At 42.0% G+C, this 21,853-nt stretch overlaps 1 protein-coding gene across 2 annotated transcripts in view; it reads right to left on the bottom strand.

Moving 5' to 3' along the window:
- Nucleotides 1–21,853, bottom strand: part of GSAP (gamma-secretase activating protein) — a gene marked incomplete at its 5' end in the record, with an annotated part of 88,339 nt that overhangs the window by 17,934 nt on the left and 48,552 nt on the right. For both annotated transcript variants that reach the window (XM_082846651.1, XM_082846650.1), the window contains 4 exons: nt 1,722–1,753; nt 2,450–2,508; nt 3,365–3,493; nt 19,750–19,803. In XM_082846651.1, the coding sequence (XP_082702777.1) occupies nt 1,722–1,753; nt 2,450–2,508; nt 3,365–3,493; nt 19,750–19,803 (274 nt within the window). The remainder of the gene's footprint in view (nt 1–1,721; nt 1,754–2,449; nt 2,509–3,364; nt 3,494–19,749; nt 19,804–21,853) is intronic.

Genomic DNA, 21,853 nt, shown 5'->3' on the forward strand with positions numbered 1-21,853 from the left:
CCGCAGCAGCAAGACTGGGGGGACAGGAAAACGCTGTCTCTAGGAAGATCTGCCCTAACGCTCTGCTAACGGCACCTTCATGCCCCACCTTCCTCTCCCAGAACCTGAGTCACGAGCCCGTCAACAGGCGGAACTGCCCTGGTCAGGGGGCTGAGGACTCCGTGTGGGAGGGCACGGATGCCTCTTGACCCCTTGAGATAAATCCTAACTGGATCCTACACAGCCTTCATGGTAAACAATTCAAAACTAGAGCCCAGTAGTTTTCACGGCTGTTTTGAACTTCACAAGGAATGTTCCATCTCTGACAGTGACATTTTTCCTAGGAAACTAGCACAACCAAAGCACATGAGAGGAAGGGGCAAGTTCCCCGAAGGTCATCGAGTGAGAACAACTAGTAACGGGACGCAAACAGGCCTGAAGTACAGGAACAGGAGTTCTACCCAGTCGTGGGAGCAGAGGACACACAGGAACTGCAGCCAGACTGGCAACACTTCCCACAGTGCAAATCCCCTAGCAACGCAAGGAGCGGAGCCTGCATGCACACTCACACCCCTGGCGGACTCCTCCTGCCTGGTGCTGGTGGCAGAGCCCTGGCTTCAGGCCTAGATGGCCTGGTTCCCGGGGCTACTCAGTGACTTCACAGCTCATGCGGGCTGTGCGCACAGCTGCAGGATGTGCGGCAACGCATCATATAAAATAATGTCCGTTAGGGTCGCCCAACATATACCTAAACATCCAAGCCCATAAAACAGAAGTGGGACATAAAAACAACAGCTCCTTTTTTAATGGAGGCTGACCTTTAGGAAGTCTGAAAGAGTTGCACAGACAAAATCACCAAAAAAGCCTGTATTGAATACGCTTAGCATCCTCTCCCCCCAGTTTCCCCTGGCTAAGTTCCCCTTCTTCGTCAAGACTTAACTCGGACATCACACCCCCCCACCGTGGGAAGCCTTTACAACCTTCGTCCCCACTCCTGACCTAGCCCCTCACCCCCTGCACCCTGCAGCTGCGTAATGCCTGTCCCCTGGTTTAGAGGCTATGTGTTAGCATTTCTTCCTCACACACGAAAGATAAAGCAGCCATGTCAGGTATCCCATGTACCAAGCGAGGGACTGGGCACTGTAAACACGACCTTGTTGACTCTCATTTTCTCCTCACGCTTGCCCTGAGGAGGACAACGCACAAAATGGATAAATGGCTTGCCTAAAAGCACATGGTGGCCAAGCTGGAGTTTAAGCCCAGTTCTGTCCGCCTCTAAGTCCATACTCTCCCCCCATAACCACACTGCTTGTCTAGAGGCCCCTTGTCTTTGTGCCCCTGTGACCTAGCCCAGGGAGTGCCCAAGTGCTAACCAAAATGAAAGGAACATACAAGTCAAAGATCCTTGTATGATCAGACAGCTGGAGAGAAAGCAGATCTAAGCCCAGGGGAACTACACCCTGGGAGGACAGCCAGAGGGCATGTTAATTCGATCAGTTCTATGGGGAAACAGAAGGAAAGCAAACAGTCAGGGACTCCTCGGCAAGAGCAGCTGTCCCCAAAGGACCTGGTGCCAAGAGAGACATGGAAGGAGCTGGGTGGCCACTCTGATGGGAAAATAGTAAAGGGTGCTGCCTTCACAGCACTAGTGGAAGGGATTTCCCTGCCAACCCACAGTGGGAGGAAGAATGGTATTACAAAACACTGACTGAAATCCAGAACGCTTTATTTTATTTTCTTACCCAAATTCCTTGCTTCTAGGTTAGAAATCACCCTACAAAGAAATTAGCCAATGTTATTCACACAGGAAGCATTATTCAAAAAAAAAAACAACGAAAGCCACAACACCACACAAAGATATCCTCCTTTAAAAACCCATCAAACCACCGCAGAAACTGTTCTCAGGCTGCTGAAAACCTCAAAAACTTTAATCAACTTGGCAAAAGTCACATTAGGCAATTTATAAAATCTCAAAACTCTTTAGTGCAAACAATGACAATAATTTAGAACAATTACAGCTCTCAGTTATTGGAAATAAGGGGAACAGAAAATAGAACAGGGGTTGGAATAGGGCCTATGCTTATAACACTCCGAGATGACTCATCTACCCAGAAAATATGCTTTCAAAATAAGAGCAAGCTCACCAGCCCACTTACACTTGTTTAAAATCAACCTAATGTTTGTACCCCTCTGAAGTGCTCAACTAATAAGAGTTTTCTTTACCACTTATTCCTTGTAAGTCATCTAGCCCCAGGATGCAAATCTAAAAGGTTTAACATATAAATTTTTCCCACTAGAAACTCCAGCTCCAAACTCCAGAATAGGGGTCAGGTGGCTGCGTTAATAAGCTGATAGCATCATCTTGCTGAGGATATGCAACAAAAGTAAGCTACTTCCCTGAAAGGTAGCCAAGAAAGTAATTGCAAAATATAACCATCTTACAGCTACAATAATCCCTCATTTTACTTACTTTATTGCATTATCAAGAATATTTCTCACATACACCGTGGACCTTCTTTTTCCTTTTTTCTAGGAGTGAGAACACGTCAAAAGTGTGGAAGGTGAAGGTTTTGTGGGTGACATTTTTCACACTGAGGTCATAATACAATATAGTTAAGAGTTCAGAAAAAAGAGAGGTACTTTCCAGGTAATCAGAACACCTAAATTCTTTAACAATTGCCCTAAAAAAGTTTTATTCTGAAACTATTACATATTTTATATAGTTGCAAGTCAACTACATATTATATACAGCAACACTACAACTATATCCAACAATGCTACAGACAGCTCATGTACTCTTTACCCAGTCTCCCTCAGTGTTTACATCTTCTATAAATAACTACAGTACAATACACAAATCAGCAAACTGGCACTGGTACAGTGAGCGTATAGTGCTGTCATTTTATCACATATGTAGATTCACATACCACAATGTACCACCATAATCAAGATACAGAAATGCTCCATCACCCCGAAGATCTCCCTTGTGCTATCCCTTGATAGGGGTCACATTCACTCTCTTCCTTTCAACCATCCCTAACCCCTAGCAACCACTACTTTGGGAACACCCAGGTTTTTTTTAAATCAATTTTTAACTACACAAGGAGCACAAAAACACATCTGAGACCTGGATGTTAATCCCACTTCTACTATGAACATGCCATGTGTGTCCTTTAACCTCTTTGCACTTGAATTTCCTCTTCAAGAGAAGAGAGGTCAGAGAAGCACCTTGGTCTCCCTACTGGGGATCAGCAGTATTAATAAGCAGTGCCTGGCAAGTGGGGAGAATGCTGGAACACGGGCCAGCCTAATGGCCTAAGGGCATCACCGAACCTAATCGGCTGGGCTTCTGCTTCTTGCTCTGCGCTCAGGAACCCACACATACCTCTTCCGAGATCAGGCTGTGCCACTCTCTCCTGACCACGCTGTTGTTATAGTGTAAGTGTGGCTTGGAGTACTTAACATATTCCAGGTTGGAGTTCAGTTTTTCCCAGTAGCCCTTAAAGCTATGCACCTGTAGGAGATAAAATCATTGGTGAGCTTGAGAAACAGGTCCTGTGGCCCAAAGTACTCGGCAAGGGCCACGCAAGCCTTGCTGCAAAGCTGGGCTCACTTCACTTCCTTAGCTCTCATGAGGCAGCATTTCTGAGTGGACACTTCCCACAAAGCATGGCTTTCTTGCCCCGATAGGAACTCTAAAATAGACCAGAAGAGGCCTGCCTTCCTCCCTTCCTTTTCGAGTCCCTTTTACACACAGAGAGAGCTGCTCACCTCCCTAAGCCAATAGGACTCCCCTGGGTGAGGGCTAAGTGGGGAAGCCTACACTGAACACATCAAATCATTTCCTCCCCAGAGACCCATTTTTCTGACTCAGACTGTGTCAACAATGCCATGTTTGGTGAGAGAATGTGCACAAGATTTGGAACACGTGGAAGAATAGGGTTACTTTCCCACTAAGCTCATTTACTTCCAAAGGATCTTTTTCAAAACTCAGGAATCAGAAAGGTGAAATGAACTCCTTTCACAGTCAGTTGTCAAACACTCCAAGACAGAATTAGTTGGCGACCATCCCATCTAGGTTTCTGATGTATTGATATCATTGTACTACCCTGAAGCACAAAATACCCATTATGTTCATTTTTAAACAAAATGCAAGAGTAATACATTTTTTAATGTTGAAGGATATCCTGACAAAAAATTGCTTTTGCAAATTAATGAAGATAGATTTATGATACACACTTTCTTGCCAAAACATATGCAGTTATAAAAGATTTGACTGGGGTCGAGGGTGCAATGTGTGGCCATAAAACAAAGTGAGTTAATGTCTACTGTGCAAACAGACTTGGCTGTATTACAAGGGAGAAAAGAGAACTTTAAAAAGATGCCTCAATCAAGAAAAATGCCCTTTTGTTAAGTAATAGCACATCACCCAAATTCTTATTGAAAGGATAGTCACAATGGGCTCAAAATGGATGCTGAAATATCAGTAAAGTGAGTTACGTAATAAAACTAACTTGCTGTTTCAGAAATTAGTTGGCTGGGGAGGGAATCCAGGTAAAAGTCTGGAACTGCCTAAGAGGCAAGAGACCACTGTTTTGGGGTGCGTGAGGAGAGGGGATTCAGAGCACCGCCTAACCAAGCTCCAGAGTTGGGCGTGAGCCACGGCTATCAGTGCAGACACTAGAGACGGTCATGAAACACTAAGGCTGCTGCTGCAGCCACCAAGAAGTCTGTGTGCAAGCACAGGTCACTATCTACACCTCCTCTCCCGGAAGCCTGTGAAGCCCGCCACTGCCAGGGTCCCGTGATCCAGGGACAACTTGCCCGGGAGAACACACGGCGCTCCTCAGGCTGTTGCAATGTCATGTTGGCCTCTGCCGCCGCAGGCTTGCCCCACATACCATACCCCTCCCTCCCTCCAGTCTGAGTGAGCCAGAGCCCCCTAATCAGCTGCTCCTTTAACCCCCTCAGTCTGAGCGAAGAACAGACTCCCTCTGCATGTGACATACATGCAGAGCCGGGGCCAAATCCAAAGCTGAAACCCAGGAGCTGTGCGAACAAACAACAGAAAGGGAAATTTCTCCCAGCAGCATCAGGAGCAGCAGATTAAATCTCCACAATGAACTTGATGTACCCTGCATCTGTGGAATACCTGAATAGACAACAAATCATCCCAATATTGAGGCGGTGGACCTAGGGAGCAACTGTAGACTTGGGGTTTGCTTTCTGCATCTAATTTGTTTCTGGTTTTATGTTTACAGTAGTTTAGTATTTAGAGTTTATTATCATTGGTAGATTTGTTTATTGATTTGATTGTTCTCTTCTTTTTTTATATATAGATATATATATGTTTTTCCTTCTTCTCTTTTTGTGTATGTGTATGCTTCTTTGTGTGATTTTGTGTGTATAGCTTTGCTTTTACCGTTTGTCCTAGGGTTCTGTCTGTCCGTTTTTTTCTTTTTTTTCTTCTTTAGTATACTTTTTAGCATCTGTTATCATTAGTGGAGTTGTTTTTTGGTTTGGTTGTTCTCTTCTTTCTTTCTTTTTTTAAATAACTCTAACTTTTTTTTTTTTTTTTTTGCAGTACGCAGGCCTCTCACTGTTGTGGCTTCTCCTGTTGCGGAGCAAAGGCTCCAGACACGCAGGCTCAGTGGACATGGCTCATGGGCCCAGCCACTCCGCAGCATGCGGGATCTTCCCGGACCCGGGCATGAACCCACATCCCCTGCATCGGCAGGCAGACTCTCAACCACTGTGCCACCAGAGAAGCCCCAACTTCTTTATTTTTTTTAATTTTTAATTTTAATAACTTTATTATTTTTTTTCTTCTTTTTTTCTCCCTTTTCTTCTGAGCCATGTGGCTGACAGGGTCTTGGTGCTCCAGCCAGGTGTCAAGCCTGTGCCTCTGACGTGGGAGAGCCAAGTTCAGGACATTGGCCCAGCAAAGACCTCCTGACAACACGTAGCATCAAACAGCAAAAGCTCTCCCAGAGGTCTCCATCTCAACACTAAGACCCAGCCTTACTCAACGGCCACCAAGCTACAGTGCTGGACACACTATGCCAAACAACTAGCAAGACAGGAACACAACCACAACCATTAGTAGAGAGGCTGCCTAAAATCATAAGGTCACAGACACCCCAAAACACACCACCGGACGCAGTCCTGCCCACCAGAAAGACAAGATCCAGCCTCATCCACCAGAACACAGGAACCAGTCCCCTCCACCAGGAAGCCTACACAACCCACTTAACCAACCTTACCCACTCGGGGCAGACACCAAAAAAAACTGGAACAATTAACCTGCAGCCTGCGAAAAGGAGACCCCAAATACAGTAAGTTAAGCAAAATGAGAAGAGAGAGAAACACAGCAGATGAAGGAGCAAGGCAAAAACCCACCAGACCAAACAAACGAAGAGGAAATTGGCAGTCTACCTGAAAAAGAATTCAGAATAATGATAGTAAAGATGATCCAAAATCTTGGAAATAGAATGGAGAAAATACAAGAAACGTTTAACAAAGACCTGGAAGAACTAAACAGCAAACAAGCAATGATGAACCACAAAATAAATCAAATTAAAAATTCTCTAAAAGGAATCAATCGCAGAATAACTGAGGCAGCAAAACGGATAAGTGCCCTGGAAGACAAAATAGTGGAAATAACCACCTCGGTGCAGAATAAAGAAAAAAGAATGAAAAGAATTGAGGACAGTCTCCGACACCTCTGGGACAACATTAAATGCACCAACATTCGAATTATAGGGGTCCCAAAAGAAGAGAAAAAGAAAGGGACTGAGAAAATATTCGAAGAGATTATAGTTGAAAACTTCCCTAATACGGGAAAGGAAATAGTTAATTAAGTCCGGGAAGCACAGAGTCCCATACAGGATAAATCCAAGGAGAAACAGGCCAAGACACATATTAATCAGCTATCAAAAATTAAATACAAAGAAAAATATTAAAAGCAACAAGGGAAAAACAACAAATAACATACAAGGGAATCCCCATAAGGTTAACAGCTGATCTTTCAGCAGAAACTCTGCAAGCCAGAAGGGAGTGGCAGGAAATATAGTGATGAAAGGGAAAAACCTACAACCAAGATTACTCTAGCCAGCAAGGATCTCATTCAGATTCGATGGAGAAATTAAAAGCTTTACAGACAAGCAAAAGCTAAGAGAATTCAGCACAACCAAACCAGCATTACAACAATGCTAAAGGAACTTCTCTAGGCAGGAAACACAAGAGAAGGAAAAGACCTACAATAATAAACCCAAAACAATTAAGAAAATGGTAATAGGAACATACATATCAATAACTACCTTAAACGTAAATGGATTAAACGCTCCAACCAAAAGACACAGACTGGCTGAATGGATACAAAAACAAGACCCATATATATGCTGTCTACAAGAGACCCACTTCAAACCTAGGGACCCATACAGACTGAAAGTGAGGGGATGGAAAAAGATATCCCATGCAAATGGAAATCAAAAGAAAGCTGGAGTAACAATTCTCATATCAGACAAAAGACATTAAAATAAAGACTATTACAAGAGACAAAGAACGACATTACATAATGATCAAGGGGTAAATCTAAGAAGATATAACAACTGTAAATATTTATGCACCCAACATAGGAGCACCTCAATACATAAGGCAAATGCTAACAGCCATAAAAGGGGAAATCGACAGTAACACAATCAGAGTAGGGGACTTTAACAACCCACTCTTACCAATGGACAGATCATCCAAAATGAAAATAAATAAGGAAACAGAAGCTTTAAATGATACATTAAACGAGATGGACTCAACTGATATTTATAGGACATCCCATCCAAAAACAACAGAATACACTTTCTTCTCACGTGCTCATGGAACATTCTCCAGGATAGATCATATCTTGGGTCACAAATCAAGCCTTGGTAAATTTAAGAAAACTGAAATTGTATCAAGTATCTTTTCCGAGCACAACGCTATGAGACTAGATATCAATTACAGGAAAAAATCTGTAAAAAACACAAACATATGGAGGCTAAACAATACACTACTAAATAACCAAAGATCACTGAAGAAATCAAAGAAGAAATTAAAAAATACCTAGAAACCAATGACAATGAAAACACGACGACCCAAAACCTATGGGATGCAGCCAAAGCAGTTATAAGGGAAGTTTATAGCAATACAATCCTACCTCAAGAAACAAGAAACATTTCAAATGAACAAGCTAATCTTACACCTAAAGCAATTAGAGAAAGAAGAACCAAAAACCCCCAAAGTTAGCAGAAGGAAAGAAATCATAAAGATCAGGTCAGAAAAAAATGAAAAACAAATCAAGGAAACAATAGCAAAGATCAATAGAACGAAAAGCTGATTCTTTGAGAAGATAAACAAAATTGAGAAACCATGAGCCAGACTCATCAAGAAAAAAGGGAGAAGACTCAAATCAACGGAAATAGAAATGAAAACGGAGAAGTAACAACTGACACTGCAGAAATACAAAGGATCATGAGAGATTACTACAAGCAACTATATGCCAATAAAATGGACAACATAGAAGAAATGGACAAATTCTTAGAAAAGCACAACCTTCTGAGACTGAACCAGGAAGAAACAGAAAATATAAACAGTCCAATCACAAGCACTGAAATTGAGACTGTGATCAAAAATCTTCCAACAAACAGGCTTCCCTGGCGGCGCAGTGGTTGAGCGTCCGCCTGCTGATGCAGGGGACACGGGTTCATGCCCCAGTCCGGGAAGATCCCACATGCCGCAGAGCGGCTGGGCCCGTGAGCCACAGCCGCTGAGCCTGCGCGTCCCAAGCATGTGCTCCGCAACGGGAGAGGCCACAACAGTGAGAGGCCTGTGTACCGCAAAAAAAACAAAACAAAACAAAAGAAATCTTCCAACAAACAAAAGCCCAGGACCAGATGGCTTCACAGGTGAATTCTATCAAGCATTTTGAGAAGAGCTAACACTTATCCTTCTCAAACTTTTCGAATATATAGCAGAGGGAGGAACACTCCCAAGCTCATTCTACGAGGCCACCATCACCCTGATATCAAAACCAGACCAAGATGTCACAAAGAAAGAAAACTACAGGCCAATATCATTGATGAACACAGATGCAAAAATCCTCAACAAAATACTACCAAACAGAATCCAGCAGCACATTAAAAGGATCATACACCATCATCAAGTGGGGTTTATCCCAGGAATGCAAGGATTCTTCAGTATACCAAATCAATCAATGTAATACACCATATTAACAAATTGAAGGAGATAAACCATATGATCATCTCAATAGATGTAGAAAAAGCTTTTGACAAAATTCAACACTGATTTATGATAAAAAGAAAGTAGGCATAGAGGAAACTTACCTCAACATAATAAAGGCCATATATGACAAACCCAGAGCCAACATCATTCTCAATGGTGAAAAACTGAAACCATTTCCTCTAAGATCAGGAACAGGACAAGGTTGTCCACTCTCACCACTATTACTCAACACAGTTTTGGAAGTCTTAGCCATGGCAATCAGAGAAGAAAAAGAAATAAAAGGAATCAAAATTGGAAAAGAAAAAGTAAAACTGTCACTGTTTGCAGATGACATGATACTATACATAGAGAATCCTAAAGTTGCTACCAGAAAACTACTAGAGCTAATCTATGAATGTGGTAAAGTAGCAGGTTACAAAATTAGTGCACAGAAATCTCTTGCATTCCTATACACTAATGAAGAAAAACCTCAAAAAGAAATTAAGGAAACACTCCCATTTACCATCACATCAAAAAGAATAAAATACCTAGGAATAAACCTACCTAAGGAGACAAAAGACCTATATTCAGAAAACTATAAGACAATGACAAAAGAAATTAAAGCTGATAACAAACAGATGGAGAGATATACCATGTTCTTGGATTGGAAGAATCAACATGGTGAAAATGACTATATTATCCAAAGCAATCTACAGATTCAGTGCAATCCCTATCAAACTACCACTGGCATTTTTCACAGAACTAGAACAAAAAATTTCACAATTTGTATGGAAACACAAAAGACCCCGAATAGCAAAGCAATCTTGAGAAAGAAAAACGGAGCTGGACGAATCAGACTCCCTGACTTCAGACTATACCACAAAGCTACAGTAATCAAAACAGTATGGTACTGACACAAAAACAGAAATATAGTTCGATGGAACAGGATAGAAAGCCCATAGATAAACCCACGCACATGTGGTCACCTTATCTTTAATAAAGGAGGCAAGAATATACAACGGAGAAAAGACAGCCTCTTCAATAAGTGGTGCTGGGAAAAATGGACAGCTACATGTAAAAGAATGAAATTTGAACACTTCCTAACACCATACACAAAAATAAACTCAAAATGGATTAAAGACCGAAATGTAAGGCCAGACACTATAAAACTCTTAGAGGAAAACACAGGTGGAACACTCTATGACATAAATCACAGCAAGATCCTTTTTGACCCACCTCCTAGAGAAATGGAAATAAAAACAAAAATAAACAAATGGGACCTAGTGAAATTTAAAAGCTTTTGCACAGCAAAGGAAACCATAAACAAGACGAAAAGACAACCCTCAGAATGGGAGAAAATATTTGCAAATGAAGCAACTGACAAAGGATTAATCTCCAAAATTTACAAGCAGTTCATGCAGCTCAATATCAATAAAACAAAACAATCCAATCCAAAAATGGGCAAAGACCTAAATAGACACTTCTCCAAAGAAGATATACAGATTGCCAACAAACACACGAAAGAACACTCAACATCACTAATCATTAGAAAAATGCAAATCAAAACTACAATGAGGTATCACCTGTCAAATGGCCATCATCAAAACATCTACGAACAATAAATGCTGGAGAGGGTGTGGAGAAAAGGGAACCCTCTTGCACTGTAGATGGGAATGTAAATTGATACAGCCACTATGGAGAACAGTATGAACGTTCCTTAAAAAACTAAAAATGGAACTACCATACGACCCAGGAATCCCACTACTGGGCATATACCCTGAGAAAACCATAATTCAAAAAGAGTCATGTACCACAATGTTCACTGCAGCTCTATTTACAATAGCCAGGACATGGAAGCAACCTAAGTGTCCATCGACAGATGAATGGATAAAGAAGATGTGGCACATATATACAATGGAATATTGCTCAGCCATAAAATTAAATGAAACTGAGTTATTTGTAGTGAGGTGGATGGACCTTGAGTCTGTCATACAGAGCGAAGTAAGTCAGAAAGAGAAAACAAATACCGTATGCTAACACATGTATATGGAATCTAAAAAAAAAAAAAAAAAAAGGCTCCTGAAGAACCTAGGGGCAGGACAGGAATAAAGACGCAGATGTAGAGAATGGACTTGAGGACACGGGGAGGGGGAAGGATAAGCTGGGACGAAGTGAGAGAGTGGCATGGACATATACACACTAGGAAATGTAGAATAGATAGCTAGTGGGAAGTAGCCACATAGCACAGGGAGATCAGCTCAGTGCTTTGTGACCACCTAGATGGGTGGGATAGGGAGGGTGGGAGGGAGACGCAAGAGGGAGGAGTCATGGGGCTGTATGTATATGTATAGCTGATTCACTTTGTTATAAAGCAGAAACTAACATACCATTGTAAAGCAATTATACTCCAATAAAGATGTTAGAAAAAAAAAAGGTAATTAGTTAGCTGAAAAGCCCGTTCAGCCGACATCCATTCTCACAGAGACAGGAAAGGCTATTTCCAAGAAATTGTCGTTTCTAGAGGAAATCAGAACCAAGGCGTCAGGTCCCACTCTCCACTTGACCTATCTCATTCATCTTTTCTTTCCCTTTCCATATATTTATAATGAATATACCTTTATCCACCCTTTGGTCTTCCTTATATTGAAAAAACAATAATGAAAGCAAATCCTGCCGACATTTGGCAGAATTCAGTCCCTAACAGGAAATCGCTACAGCTTTCTTGCTATTCTACATCTGAGTTCACGCAACTAGTGCCAAAAGCCAGCAAACTAAGTGGTGTTGTGGTGACATCTAGTGGTCATTTCCACTATTAGCTCTGCCTGCTTGGCCACTGGAGTCCCAGTGCGTCGTCCACCCAATCTTGTCTAGCACAGAGCAAGGGGAGGGACGCTGGTGTCCTTCTACCTGTGCAAGGCCCTCTTCCCCTCAGGCCAAAGTCATCCTCCTCTCAGAAGACCCCACTCTCATACTCACACTGTGGCTCCCAAGAAAAGTTCTCTCCCAAACTATCTTCTTCTCATACCCCCATTAAGAAATCCCTTTCCTCAGACCCTTGTCTGAGTTGAGAATAAGCAGACAAAACAAGTCCAAGGACATGCTTCAGAGGGGCTTCTGAGCCCACTGATTATATGTAAAATGGAGGACGTGTTTGCATGAGCACTTTTCTGGGGAGAAGGTCTACAGTTTATATCAGACTGCCAAAGGAAGGCATGGCCTAAAATAGTTCAAAACTACTGAGTTAGAAGGAAAAATTATCTAAGTTTTAAAACAAAAACGACTTACATTTAAGTAAGGAACACTATTAGCCAAAAGCCCCAGAAATATTGTAATATAAATGTGTAGGTCTTTCAAGGAGGTCACTGGGCTGGATGTTATGATACAGATATTGAGGGAGTACAGAGAAAACAGTGGCATATGTCATTACTTGGTAGCTAGTACATAAGTGATGCAATTTCTTAAGTTATGAAAATTCACAGACACCATTACAAATTGGGAGGTCTGTTTGGAAGTATGGGAAATAGCTAAGACCCAGAGGATGAAAACGGATATGTAAATGAAGGGTGAAGAGAGGATATTCTAGGTGGGGCTCTGAGGAAATGAGCAAAGACTGAGAGAGCGGAATGTGGATTCTGGGTTTAGATCAGAGACAGAGCTTTAGAGAAAGCAGAGAACACAACCCACAGCTCCCTTCACTCTCTGTGGTGAAGATATCTGCCTCTAGGGTGTAACTACCAACCTCAGCAACCACCTGGGTCCCATCCCCTAGAATCCTAACTGGTGTGGGGTGTAACCTGAGCCTCATGAGTTTTCGACCGTCCCCAGGCAAGCCGACCATTCAGCCTGGGCTGAGAACACGCTTGAGCATATACAGGTAATCCCAGTCTCCCTCCCACCCTCAAAGGTTCTCATCTACATCTCTGGTTTAAAGGCTGATGAAGAACCAGCTGTCTGAAGACTTGCAATTATGTTGTGACATAATAGGAGACAGGGTCAGAGAGGAGGTTAGGACCAATCTTCAAAGGATCTCAAATGCCAAAGTAACACCAGCATGCTCATTGATGCAGAGAGTAAAAGAGGCTCCAAGGTAAAAGGTTAGCTGTTATAGCATGGTATGGGGGGAAGAGGGCATGGGAGCTACACAGTCACACCCTAGCAGCCAACCTGGGAGCACAGAAAGCCACTCCTTTCCATCAACCAGCACTTACAGAACTAGTTGAATACTATGCACCCTATTCATCAGGGACAACAGCAAAGTGAAAGCCACAAGAGTCTGAAGCACATCGCCAGCTTCCTGAAAAGAGCTTATAAAGCTTTCAAATACACAAAAATGCTTTCTAAGAAAAATGCCCGTAAATTTAGCTACTTCTGGGAGACTCTGGTGTTAGAAACCATCAGATCCTCAAGGAATGACCCAGAAGCACTTCCCTGCACAGGGGGAGTTTTAAATTTTGATTTTAAAGGAAGGAAAATAATCTTATTTTGTGTCTTAGGATGACATGAAATAATTACCAAATGTAGCCCATCACAACTATTAATTGAACAAACAGACCAAAAGGTTTCATTAAGGGATTGTTTCCCATTTATGTGGGAAATAATTTTGATTTTTTTCTTTAAAAAGGAAGAAAGGGCTTCCCTGGTGGCGCAATGGTTGAGAGTCCGCCTGCCGATGCAGGGGACACGGGTTCGTGCCCCAGTCCGGGAAGATCCCACATGGCGCGGAGTGGCTGGGCCCGTGAGCCATGGCTGCTGAGCCTGCGTGTCCGGAGCCTGTGCTCCGCAACGGGAGAGGCCACAACAGTGAGAGGCCCGCATACCGCTAAGAAAAAAAAAAAAAAAAAAGGAAGAAAAAAAGCCCTGTGGTACTTACAGGCTCAGCTGCAAATTACTGCCAGAAAAAAAAATCTGCATTTCTTTTTTTTTTTTCTTCTTCTTTTTCGGTACGCAGGCCTCTCTCACTGTTGTGGCCTCTCCCGTTGCAGAGCACAGGCTCCGGACGCGCAGGCTCAGCGGCATGTGGGATCTTCCCGGACCGGCATGTGGGATCTTCCCGGACCGGGCCACGAACCCGTATCCCCTGTATCGGCAGGCGGACTCTCAACCACTGCGCCACCAGGGAAGCCCTGCCTTTCATTTCTTAAAGGCCCTCTGGCTTTGATCCTACATCTGCTGATGAACCAGCATCTTCTTTTACAGAAGAGGAAGCCAACTCAGAGAGAAACTTTACCCTTCATATCAGGGCTCAACTAGCAGAGGTAAAGCATCAATCCAACTTGGCTCTTCAGTGGATACCATCTCAGTATCAGCTTTTACTTGCAGCCCAGAGAAACACAGTGACCTACTACCTCCAGCACAGACAGAATCAAATAGAAATGTCTTTGTGTCCATAAGGCTAGTGAGGTACCACACTAAGCCAAGATGCTGTAAGCAGGCCATCCACACAGAGGACCAGCGACCGGAACTCCTGAGGCTTCCTGCCAAGGGGACTGCATGTTGTAAGGCCAAGGTCTCCTATTTATAAGTGGACTTTCTCCTTCTTCCCAACATTTAGAAAAAATATCTCTCTTCTTTGCACAGCTGGGTAGTACTCTTAGCCATTTTTAATGAGATGTAATTTTTCATGTAACTCCCTAAATATGGCTCTAAACTATTTCATCTCGCAATCAGCATATATCCTGAGAAAGCCAATGCTAAGACAGTTCCCTCCTCTCAACCTTAAGAATTAAACATTATGTCTTCAACTAAACTATGAATAAAAGCAGCACAGCCTAGTGGCTGTAGGAGAGAGAGAAAAACAAGAATTCTTGATCCTGGGTCTGTTCCTCAATTTCATCATCTGAGAAGTAAACTGAAGGTACCCTCATCTCTACAGATATGACAGGAATGAATTTACCAGCCTGCTGCTGTGTCTCTAATAAGTTGTGTTTCTTTGTAAAATCATAAAATTATGTTTTTACCATATTACTTGAACGTGCCATAACACTCTGTCCCCAAAAATATGTTGTATAGGAATAACTCTTGTTTTTTCTCTACAACAGTCTATTCACAGCATATTTCACTTCTGGGCACCAAACATGTGGGGTTTTTTTCTCCACATCCATCAATTCTCCAATGCCAGCAGGGTGTGCTACGATTACCTGGAGATACTGTCAGATCCCACAGGTTGAGGGCTCAGTCCCACAAGACTGCCCCCCATTTCAGATGCTAATCACAGGCCCGTGCTGTTACCTGTGCTTCTGACTGACTGCCTATCAATCCGAGGTTCCCAGCACCCCCTTCATGGGTTCTAGAATTTGTTACAGAGGCTCATGGAACTCAGGAATACTGTTTACTTACTATATACCGGTTGATTATAAAAGTATACAACTCAGTTAAGAGCCAGATTGAAGAGAGATGCGTGGGGCAGGCCGTGTGGGAATGGGCTCTGAGGTTCCGTGCCCTCTCCAGGCACAGGACCCCCAGCCCTGCACCTCCGTATATTCATCCAACCCAGAAGGTCTTCAGTTAGGGTTCTTTATGGAGGCTCCATTACATAGGCATGATGGGTTAAAGCACTGGATGTTGGTGACTGAACTCCATCTCCAGCCACTCTAGCCTTGGAAGGTAGTGGTGGTAGAGGGCTCAAAGTGCCAACCTGCTAATCACATGGTTAGTTTTCCTGGCAACCAGCTCCATCCTTAGGTGCTTTCCAAAGGCCACCTCATTAACAAACTCAGGTGTGGCTGGAAGGGGCTTGTTAGGAATAATAAAAGACATTCTTTTCACCTTTGTACTCTGGAGCTACTTCAGGAACTGGAACAAACAGTAAACATTATAACAAAAGGTGCACTTGTAGCTTTTATCACTTAGGAAATTACAAGGATTTTAGGAGCTCTGTGCCGGGAACCATGGAAGAAGACCAAATATATTATTTCTAGTTATATCACAAGATCACATATGTACAAACTAAACTTTGGAAAGTCAATATTTCCCACATAACCAATTGACATTTCTGTTAATGCTACATTGTTGTCAAAGCAACCATTCTCATTTTTTTTTTTATTCTCATTTTTAAAAACTGTAAGTTTCTACACTGCGATTGTTGATACGTTGGATGTCTAAGAAACATTTTCTTTAAGTGATGGTGGCTGTCTGTACTGGGAGGGTCAAGGAAAAGAGTGTCTTTTGTGTTTCATTAGACGCTTAATTATAGTCATGCTCTGCCCAAAAAAGTATTTTTTAAACACTTTTTAAGTGTTTCAGAGAAGAAGCATAATTAAGTGAACCAGTCTCTGAATGGAGAACAGCACAGGTGCCAACCACTCTTTCCGCAATTGCTCAGGGGCATCTAGACCCCTGATGGACACTGCAGCAACGCCCTCACTTGGAGTGGCCATAACTGGGACGGGGCTTGAAGTCTTTCTCCTTCCCAGTCTCTAGGTCAGACAGTTAATAGTTGCTACACAAATGATTAAATTAAAGGCTTCCTTACTTTATAAAATGAAACTAAAGATGTCTGGCTTAACAATACTTTAATAAAAATACTCCATTTCTCCATTCTTGATATTCAAGTAAGCTATGGTTTCTTTTTTTTTTTAATCCTTACATGACTTCCCGTGGAAGAGATAAATTCATTCTTAGGAAGGCCATTCTTGATGACATTCCTTTTTAAGGTGAGGGCCTTGTTTTAACATACATTTCGTTTCATTTTTTTTAAATTCTTTTGGAAACCATTCTATAAAGGAAGGCTTTTGTCTTTCAGGTGATACACTGGTATAAACCAATTAAATTCGATGTTCATATGTTAAACATTTGTCAAGTGCTTCACTGCACACTAAACTTATTGGCAGAGAGAGCAGAAGGGAAGTGCTCATCTAGTTTCATTTTGCTCTTCCCTCTTCAGACTCCTTATCAGGGCAGTCATCTTCCAAGCAGGATGGAAGCAAGTGTGGTCAGAGTAGTCTGGGGTCCCTTGGGCCTCGTGGAAAGTCCTGCAGCAAGCATGCCTTCAAAAGGTAACTTGTGTTTCGGGTCAAGGGTGCTCAAAGCCAACTCCTATGGGGAAGCTGCAAGAACAGTCACATAATGGGCTGGGGAGGGAGGAAAAGTAGGTGGGATGTGCCACTGCAACCAGATCCATTGCAATATAATTAGGCTGGGAATTGCGGTAGAACTAGGTCAAAGGCAGCTGCTTATTCTGAGAGGTATTATGCAAGCAGAGATGGGGAAACAAATGAGAGCTCTCAGGACCAGGTGTCCTGTGAACTGGAAGGGACGATTAGTGATGGCAGTGGGGGACTGGGGTGGAGCTGGCCACCAAACCCAGTGACATCTTCTCCTGAGCCCAAGGCAAATCCCGGCAGCATTCCTCTGCCTTCCCTGATGGACTGCGTCTGCGTGGAGAGGACAGTGAAGAGATCTACAGCTCACGCTTGTCCTACGTAACACTTCTTACTAACACATGAACGTATGTGGAGTCTCGGAAGAGCTTCCAAGCATGTTTGGGAACAGTTAATGGGAAACAACCCTCTGCAGAGCCAAATGCTAAGGATAATTAGGGGAGAGGAGAAAAAAGTGAGGAGAAGGCAAAGTGAATATCAAGAAGGAAGAAGAATGAACTGCATAAAAACATAATTTTACACACACACACACACAAATAGAAAAAAAAAAAGAAAAAAATCAGAGAATGCAAAAATAAGCTATTTTGTTCCCAAGCAGAGGCAAACTGTATTCTTAGAATAAGGCAATTGGTAAAAAGTTTGAGAACCTTCCCATCACTCTTTTATACTTACTTAATTTTTTAAAGGAAAATACACAATAATGTAAGGTTATAGGAAAACCGATAAACTCATAAATCCCCTGTAACAGTGTAAATGATCACAACATTTTTTGAATATCAACTTGGCAATAAGAATCAAAAGCTATAAAAATTGTCATAGCCTTTCACCCAATAATACTACTGGGCATTTAACCTTAAGGGAATAAATCACATACACACAAAAAAAACTACATAAAAGTATTCACTGCCACATTATTTTTAATAGCGAAAAAAAAATTTTTTTTAATGGGGACTAGAGACAAATTAAATGTCTCAAAACAGAAGAATGATTAAGTAAACTAAGACACAGCAACACAGTGGAAACCTATGGAGTCATTAGAAACCATAATTATGAAAATTATGAAGTTTATATACCAACATGAAAATGTGTATGATATATTATAATACATAATCTTTATTAAATATCACTAGATGGCCATTACTACTAGGTAAAACATGCAAACCTATGACAAAAACCAAGAGGAAATGGGGCAAAGAGACAATATGTTAGGAACTGTAGAATGTCACTGTAGAGTGACATTGCTTTCTTTTTAAAATTTCCTTCACTGGTTTATTGTGTGTCCATTAAACACAGTATGGATTTTCTGGACTAGTGGTAAAAGCAGAAACAATAAAATGAAAGGATGGAGGCTCTTAATAAGAATCTTTTAAGCTATTAATCAAACCTTTCTTTTCCCTCGTCTTCCTGCTTTTATAGACCTTCACAGTTGTCTCACTCTGCTGCCTAGATACATCTCCCCTTAAAGGACCATTCTTAGGACCAAAACCCAGAACCACTAAACCTGCCCCAGTCAGCCCTCTTTCACCCCCAGGGCATCACTGTGACCTCAAACGTCCAAGGCTTTCCCTCAGCTGCCTGAGCCTGCCCTGCCCTTTGTGGGTCCAAAAGAATCAAATGTAAATAGTAAAAGGCAGCAGCATACTAGGCTACCTGCTGCCAAAAGTTGAGATTTCCCAGCACACACCAAGCTATAATTAACAGGAGGCAATGCCAAAAACAACAAAGGAGCTTCAAGAAAACTATGTTAAAATACTCCTCGGTTTTAACTACATACACATTCTTCTCTGCTCACCCACCCCACCCTCCCTATTGTACCAGAAACTCCTCTGAAACCACCAGACTGTAGAGAGACACTAACGCTGCTGCTTGGTGGGCAGGAAGAAGGTGTGTGCTGAGACCACAGGGACAGCCCGAGCAGGTCACTCTTGAGAAACACTGTTCTCAGAACGAGAAGGAAATTAGTTAATCCCAGCCCAGGTTACTTAATGGTTTTAAGATTCTGTGTGTCTGTGTGTGTGTGTGTGTGTGTGTGTGAGGGGGGGTGACAATGCAAGTGAAGTAAAAAACAGCTCCTAGGTCTGCTCAAGAAAATTTACAAGAACTCCTCCAGCATGGATTGGTTTGAGGCACAGTGGAAAGTATGACTTCCATACACTTCACATCGAGCCCTGTAGTTCTCTGTCTTCAGAAAACCTCCCTCTTCAAAGAGCATTCCTAAGCATTGCCCTGATATCGTCGTTGGTGACTACCATTTAGGAAGGACTGCCTAGACAACTAGCCTTACCCCTTGCAGCATCCTCCCCTGACAGTTTACAATCTCTTTTGGAACCACCATGACACTCGGGGCAGGCGACCGTGAGGCCAGCAAGGAAGCCACGCAGGTCTGGGCTTTTTGTCTCTCACTGTAAGCACTTACCTTCATAAGAGGCAACGGAATCTCTTCTGTCACAAGGGTTATTCCAGGAATTTCCTGTGGTGGGGGAAAAACATACACACAACTGCTAAACGTATCAACTACCCCCAGCCCGAGCCTTCAGGAAGTGTCTTCCGTGCAGACAGAAGCTGAGGGCAGCTCCCAGTTTGGTAACCTCTACTTTAAATAAAACTTGGGGTTTATAAATACCAGTGAACACAGCCTATCTCTTGCCTCGGGAAGGGAAATATTCTGTAAAGTTATGATTATAATAGTTGACAGTGTCACTAAAGGAAAGGATAAACTATTATGAAGAAATACAGAGTAAATAATGTATTATTTACACATTTCCATTTAAGAACAAAGGAGGCAAATTGTATTTGCACCATCAAGTATAATAATAAGGTGGACACTTTCCTTTTACTCCTTCCTCCCTCTTCTTCTCTTTCACTTAAATGTATTATAGTTGGTCCCTGCCTCACTAATGGGATTCTTTTTTGACCTCAGTGGAAAACTGTTCTGCACCTCATCCTCTACCGTGATTTCGGAAATAAGAGATCCCCATAAAGTGTTTACCTAGCAAGATCACCATGGCAAATGTGCAAGACGCAATTCATATCAGGAAGTCCAAATTATAACATTCTGCTAACTAGTGAGCATTAAAACAGAAATTTAAATAAAAAGATAAACTGACAAAATTGCCACTTATTTATTTTAAAAAGTGTGTTTCCATGTTAATTATGTATATTAACCTGTCAACTAGTCAATTCCTCTTTCATTTCCTAAAAACTAAGTAGATGATATATAAGAAAATACAAATAAAACCTGGTATTTGTTTAGAACTTAAATGTCCTGGATTTTATTGCCATACAATATTTCTGAGAAAAAGGGCATCACAGGGATGGAGAAATAAACTTCCAGAACATTTAAGCAACTGAGTCCTCCACTGGACAGGAGAAAGCCTGTAATAAAAATCTATGTATGCTTCACTTATCATTACTCAGCAACAGAAATTTCACTACAGCTCTAGGTTATAAATAGCATCTTCAAATAAGTATAACAAGGCTCACTGTCTGCAAAGCATAATTCAGGATTATCTATGTGTAAGACACAATATTTTCTAGTATCTTAAAAAACCCAATTCAGTTATTTACAGAAATAATCTGTCTCCATACAGAAGTATGAAATTTATTTATTAAGGATATAGCATTCAGAGCATATGCAGATTAGAGAAAAGAAAATGATTTACATCATTGCTAAAGAAAATCATAGGCTCATAGAATTTCAGAATTAGGAGAGACCTTTAAGGTAACCTACTCCAACCGCAAGAAGTCTAAAGCAACATGATAAACCCCAAAATAAGCTCTGTACGCAGTGGTTAAAACTTTGGGTTTTTTCATATTGTACTTCTCGTAGGACTTCCTGATGTCACTCTGTATGTCCACACATTTCCTCTGCTCCACAAAGGAGGAGAAATGCAAATGTGAAGAACTACCTGTCAGGATGACACTCACACAACAACCAACTAACACATGTACCATGTTTAAACACAACCCTGGGAACCAGAGGTCCAGACCCGGCCTCCCAGACACTGAACACAAGACACCGACAGACAGCATTGGGTGGTGAGGGGAGGAAGATGAAATGTACATTTCCTGCTTCTGGGGGAGGGGTAGGGATTAACCTGCGAACTTCCTGCCACATTACCACAGAGTCTGCATGTATATTGACAAGGGTTCTTCAAACAATGAGGGCCTGGAGAAGAAACAAGCTCAGATCTTTCCTTATAATTTTACAGAGAGGCATGAAAGTTTACGAACTCTAACAGTGAGAGACAAAGAAGAAAGGGCCTTTGGGAAAACACTACCATTGCGTATACCAAAAATTTAGAAATTCTTCTAACATGGGACTTCCCTGGCAGTCTAGTGGTTAGGACTCTGCACTTCCACTGCAGGGGGCACGGGTTAGATCCCTGGTCGGGGAACTAGGATCCTGTGTGCCGCGTGGCGCAGCCACAGAAAACAAAAAAAAAAGGAAAAAAAATTAATCAAACACATCTGATATGCCTTTTTAAAGGACTATATTTAGATAGTCTAAAAACAAAATG

This window comes from Leucopleurus acutus (genome assembly GCF_964270905.1).
Source record: "Leucopleurus acutus genome assembly, chromosome: 9".
Classification (NCBI taxonomy): Eukaryota; Metazoa; Chordata; class Mammalia; order Artiodactyla; family Delphinidae; genus Leucopleurus; species Leucopleurus acutus.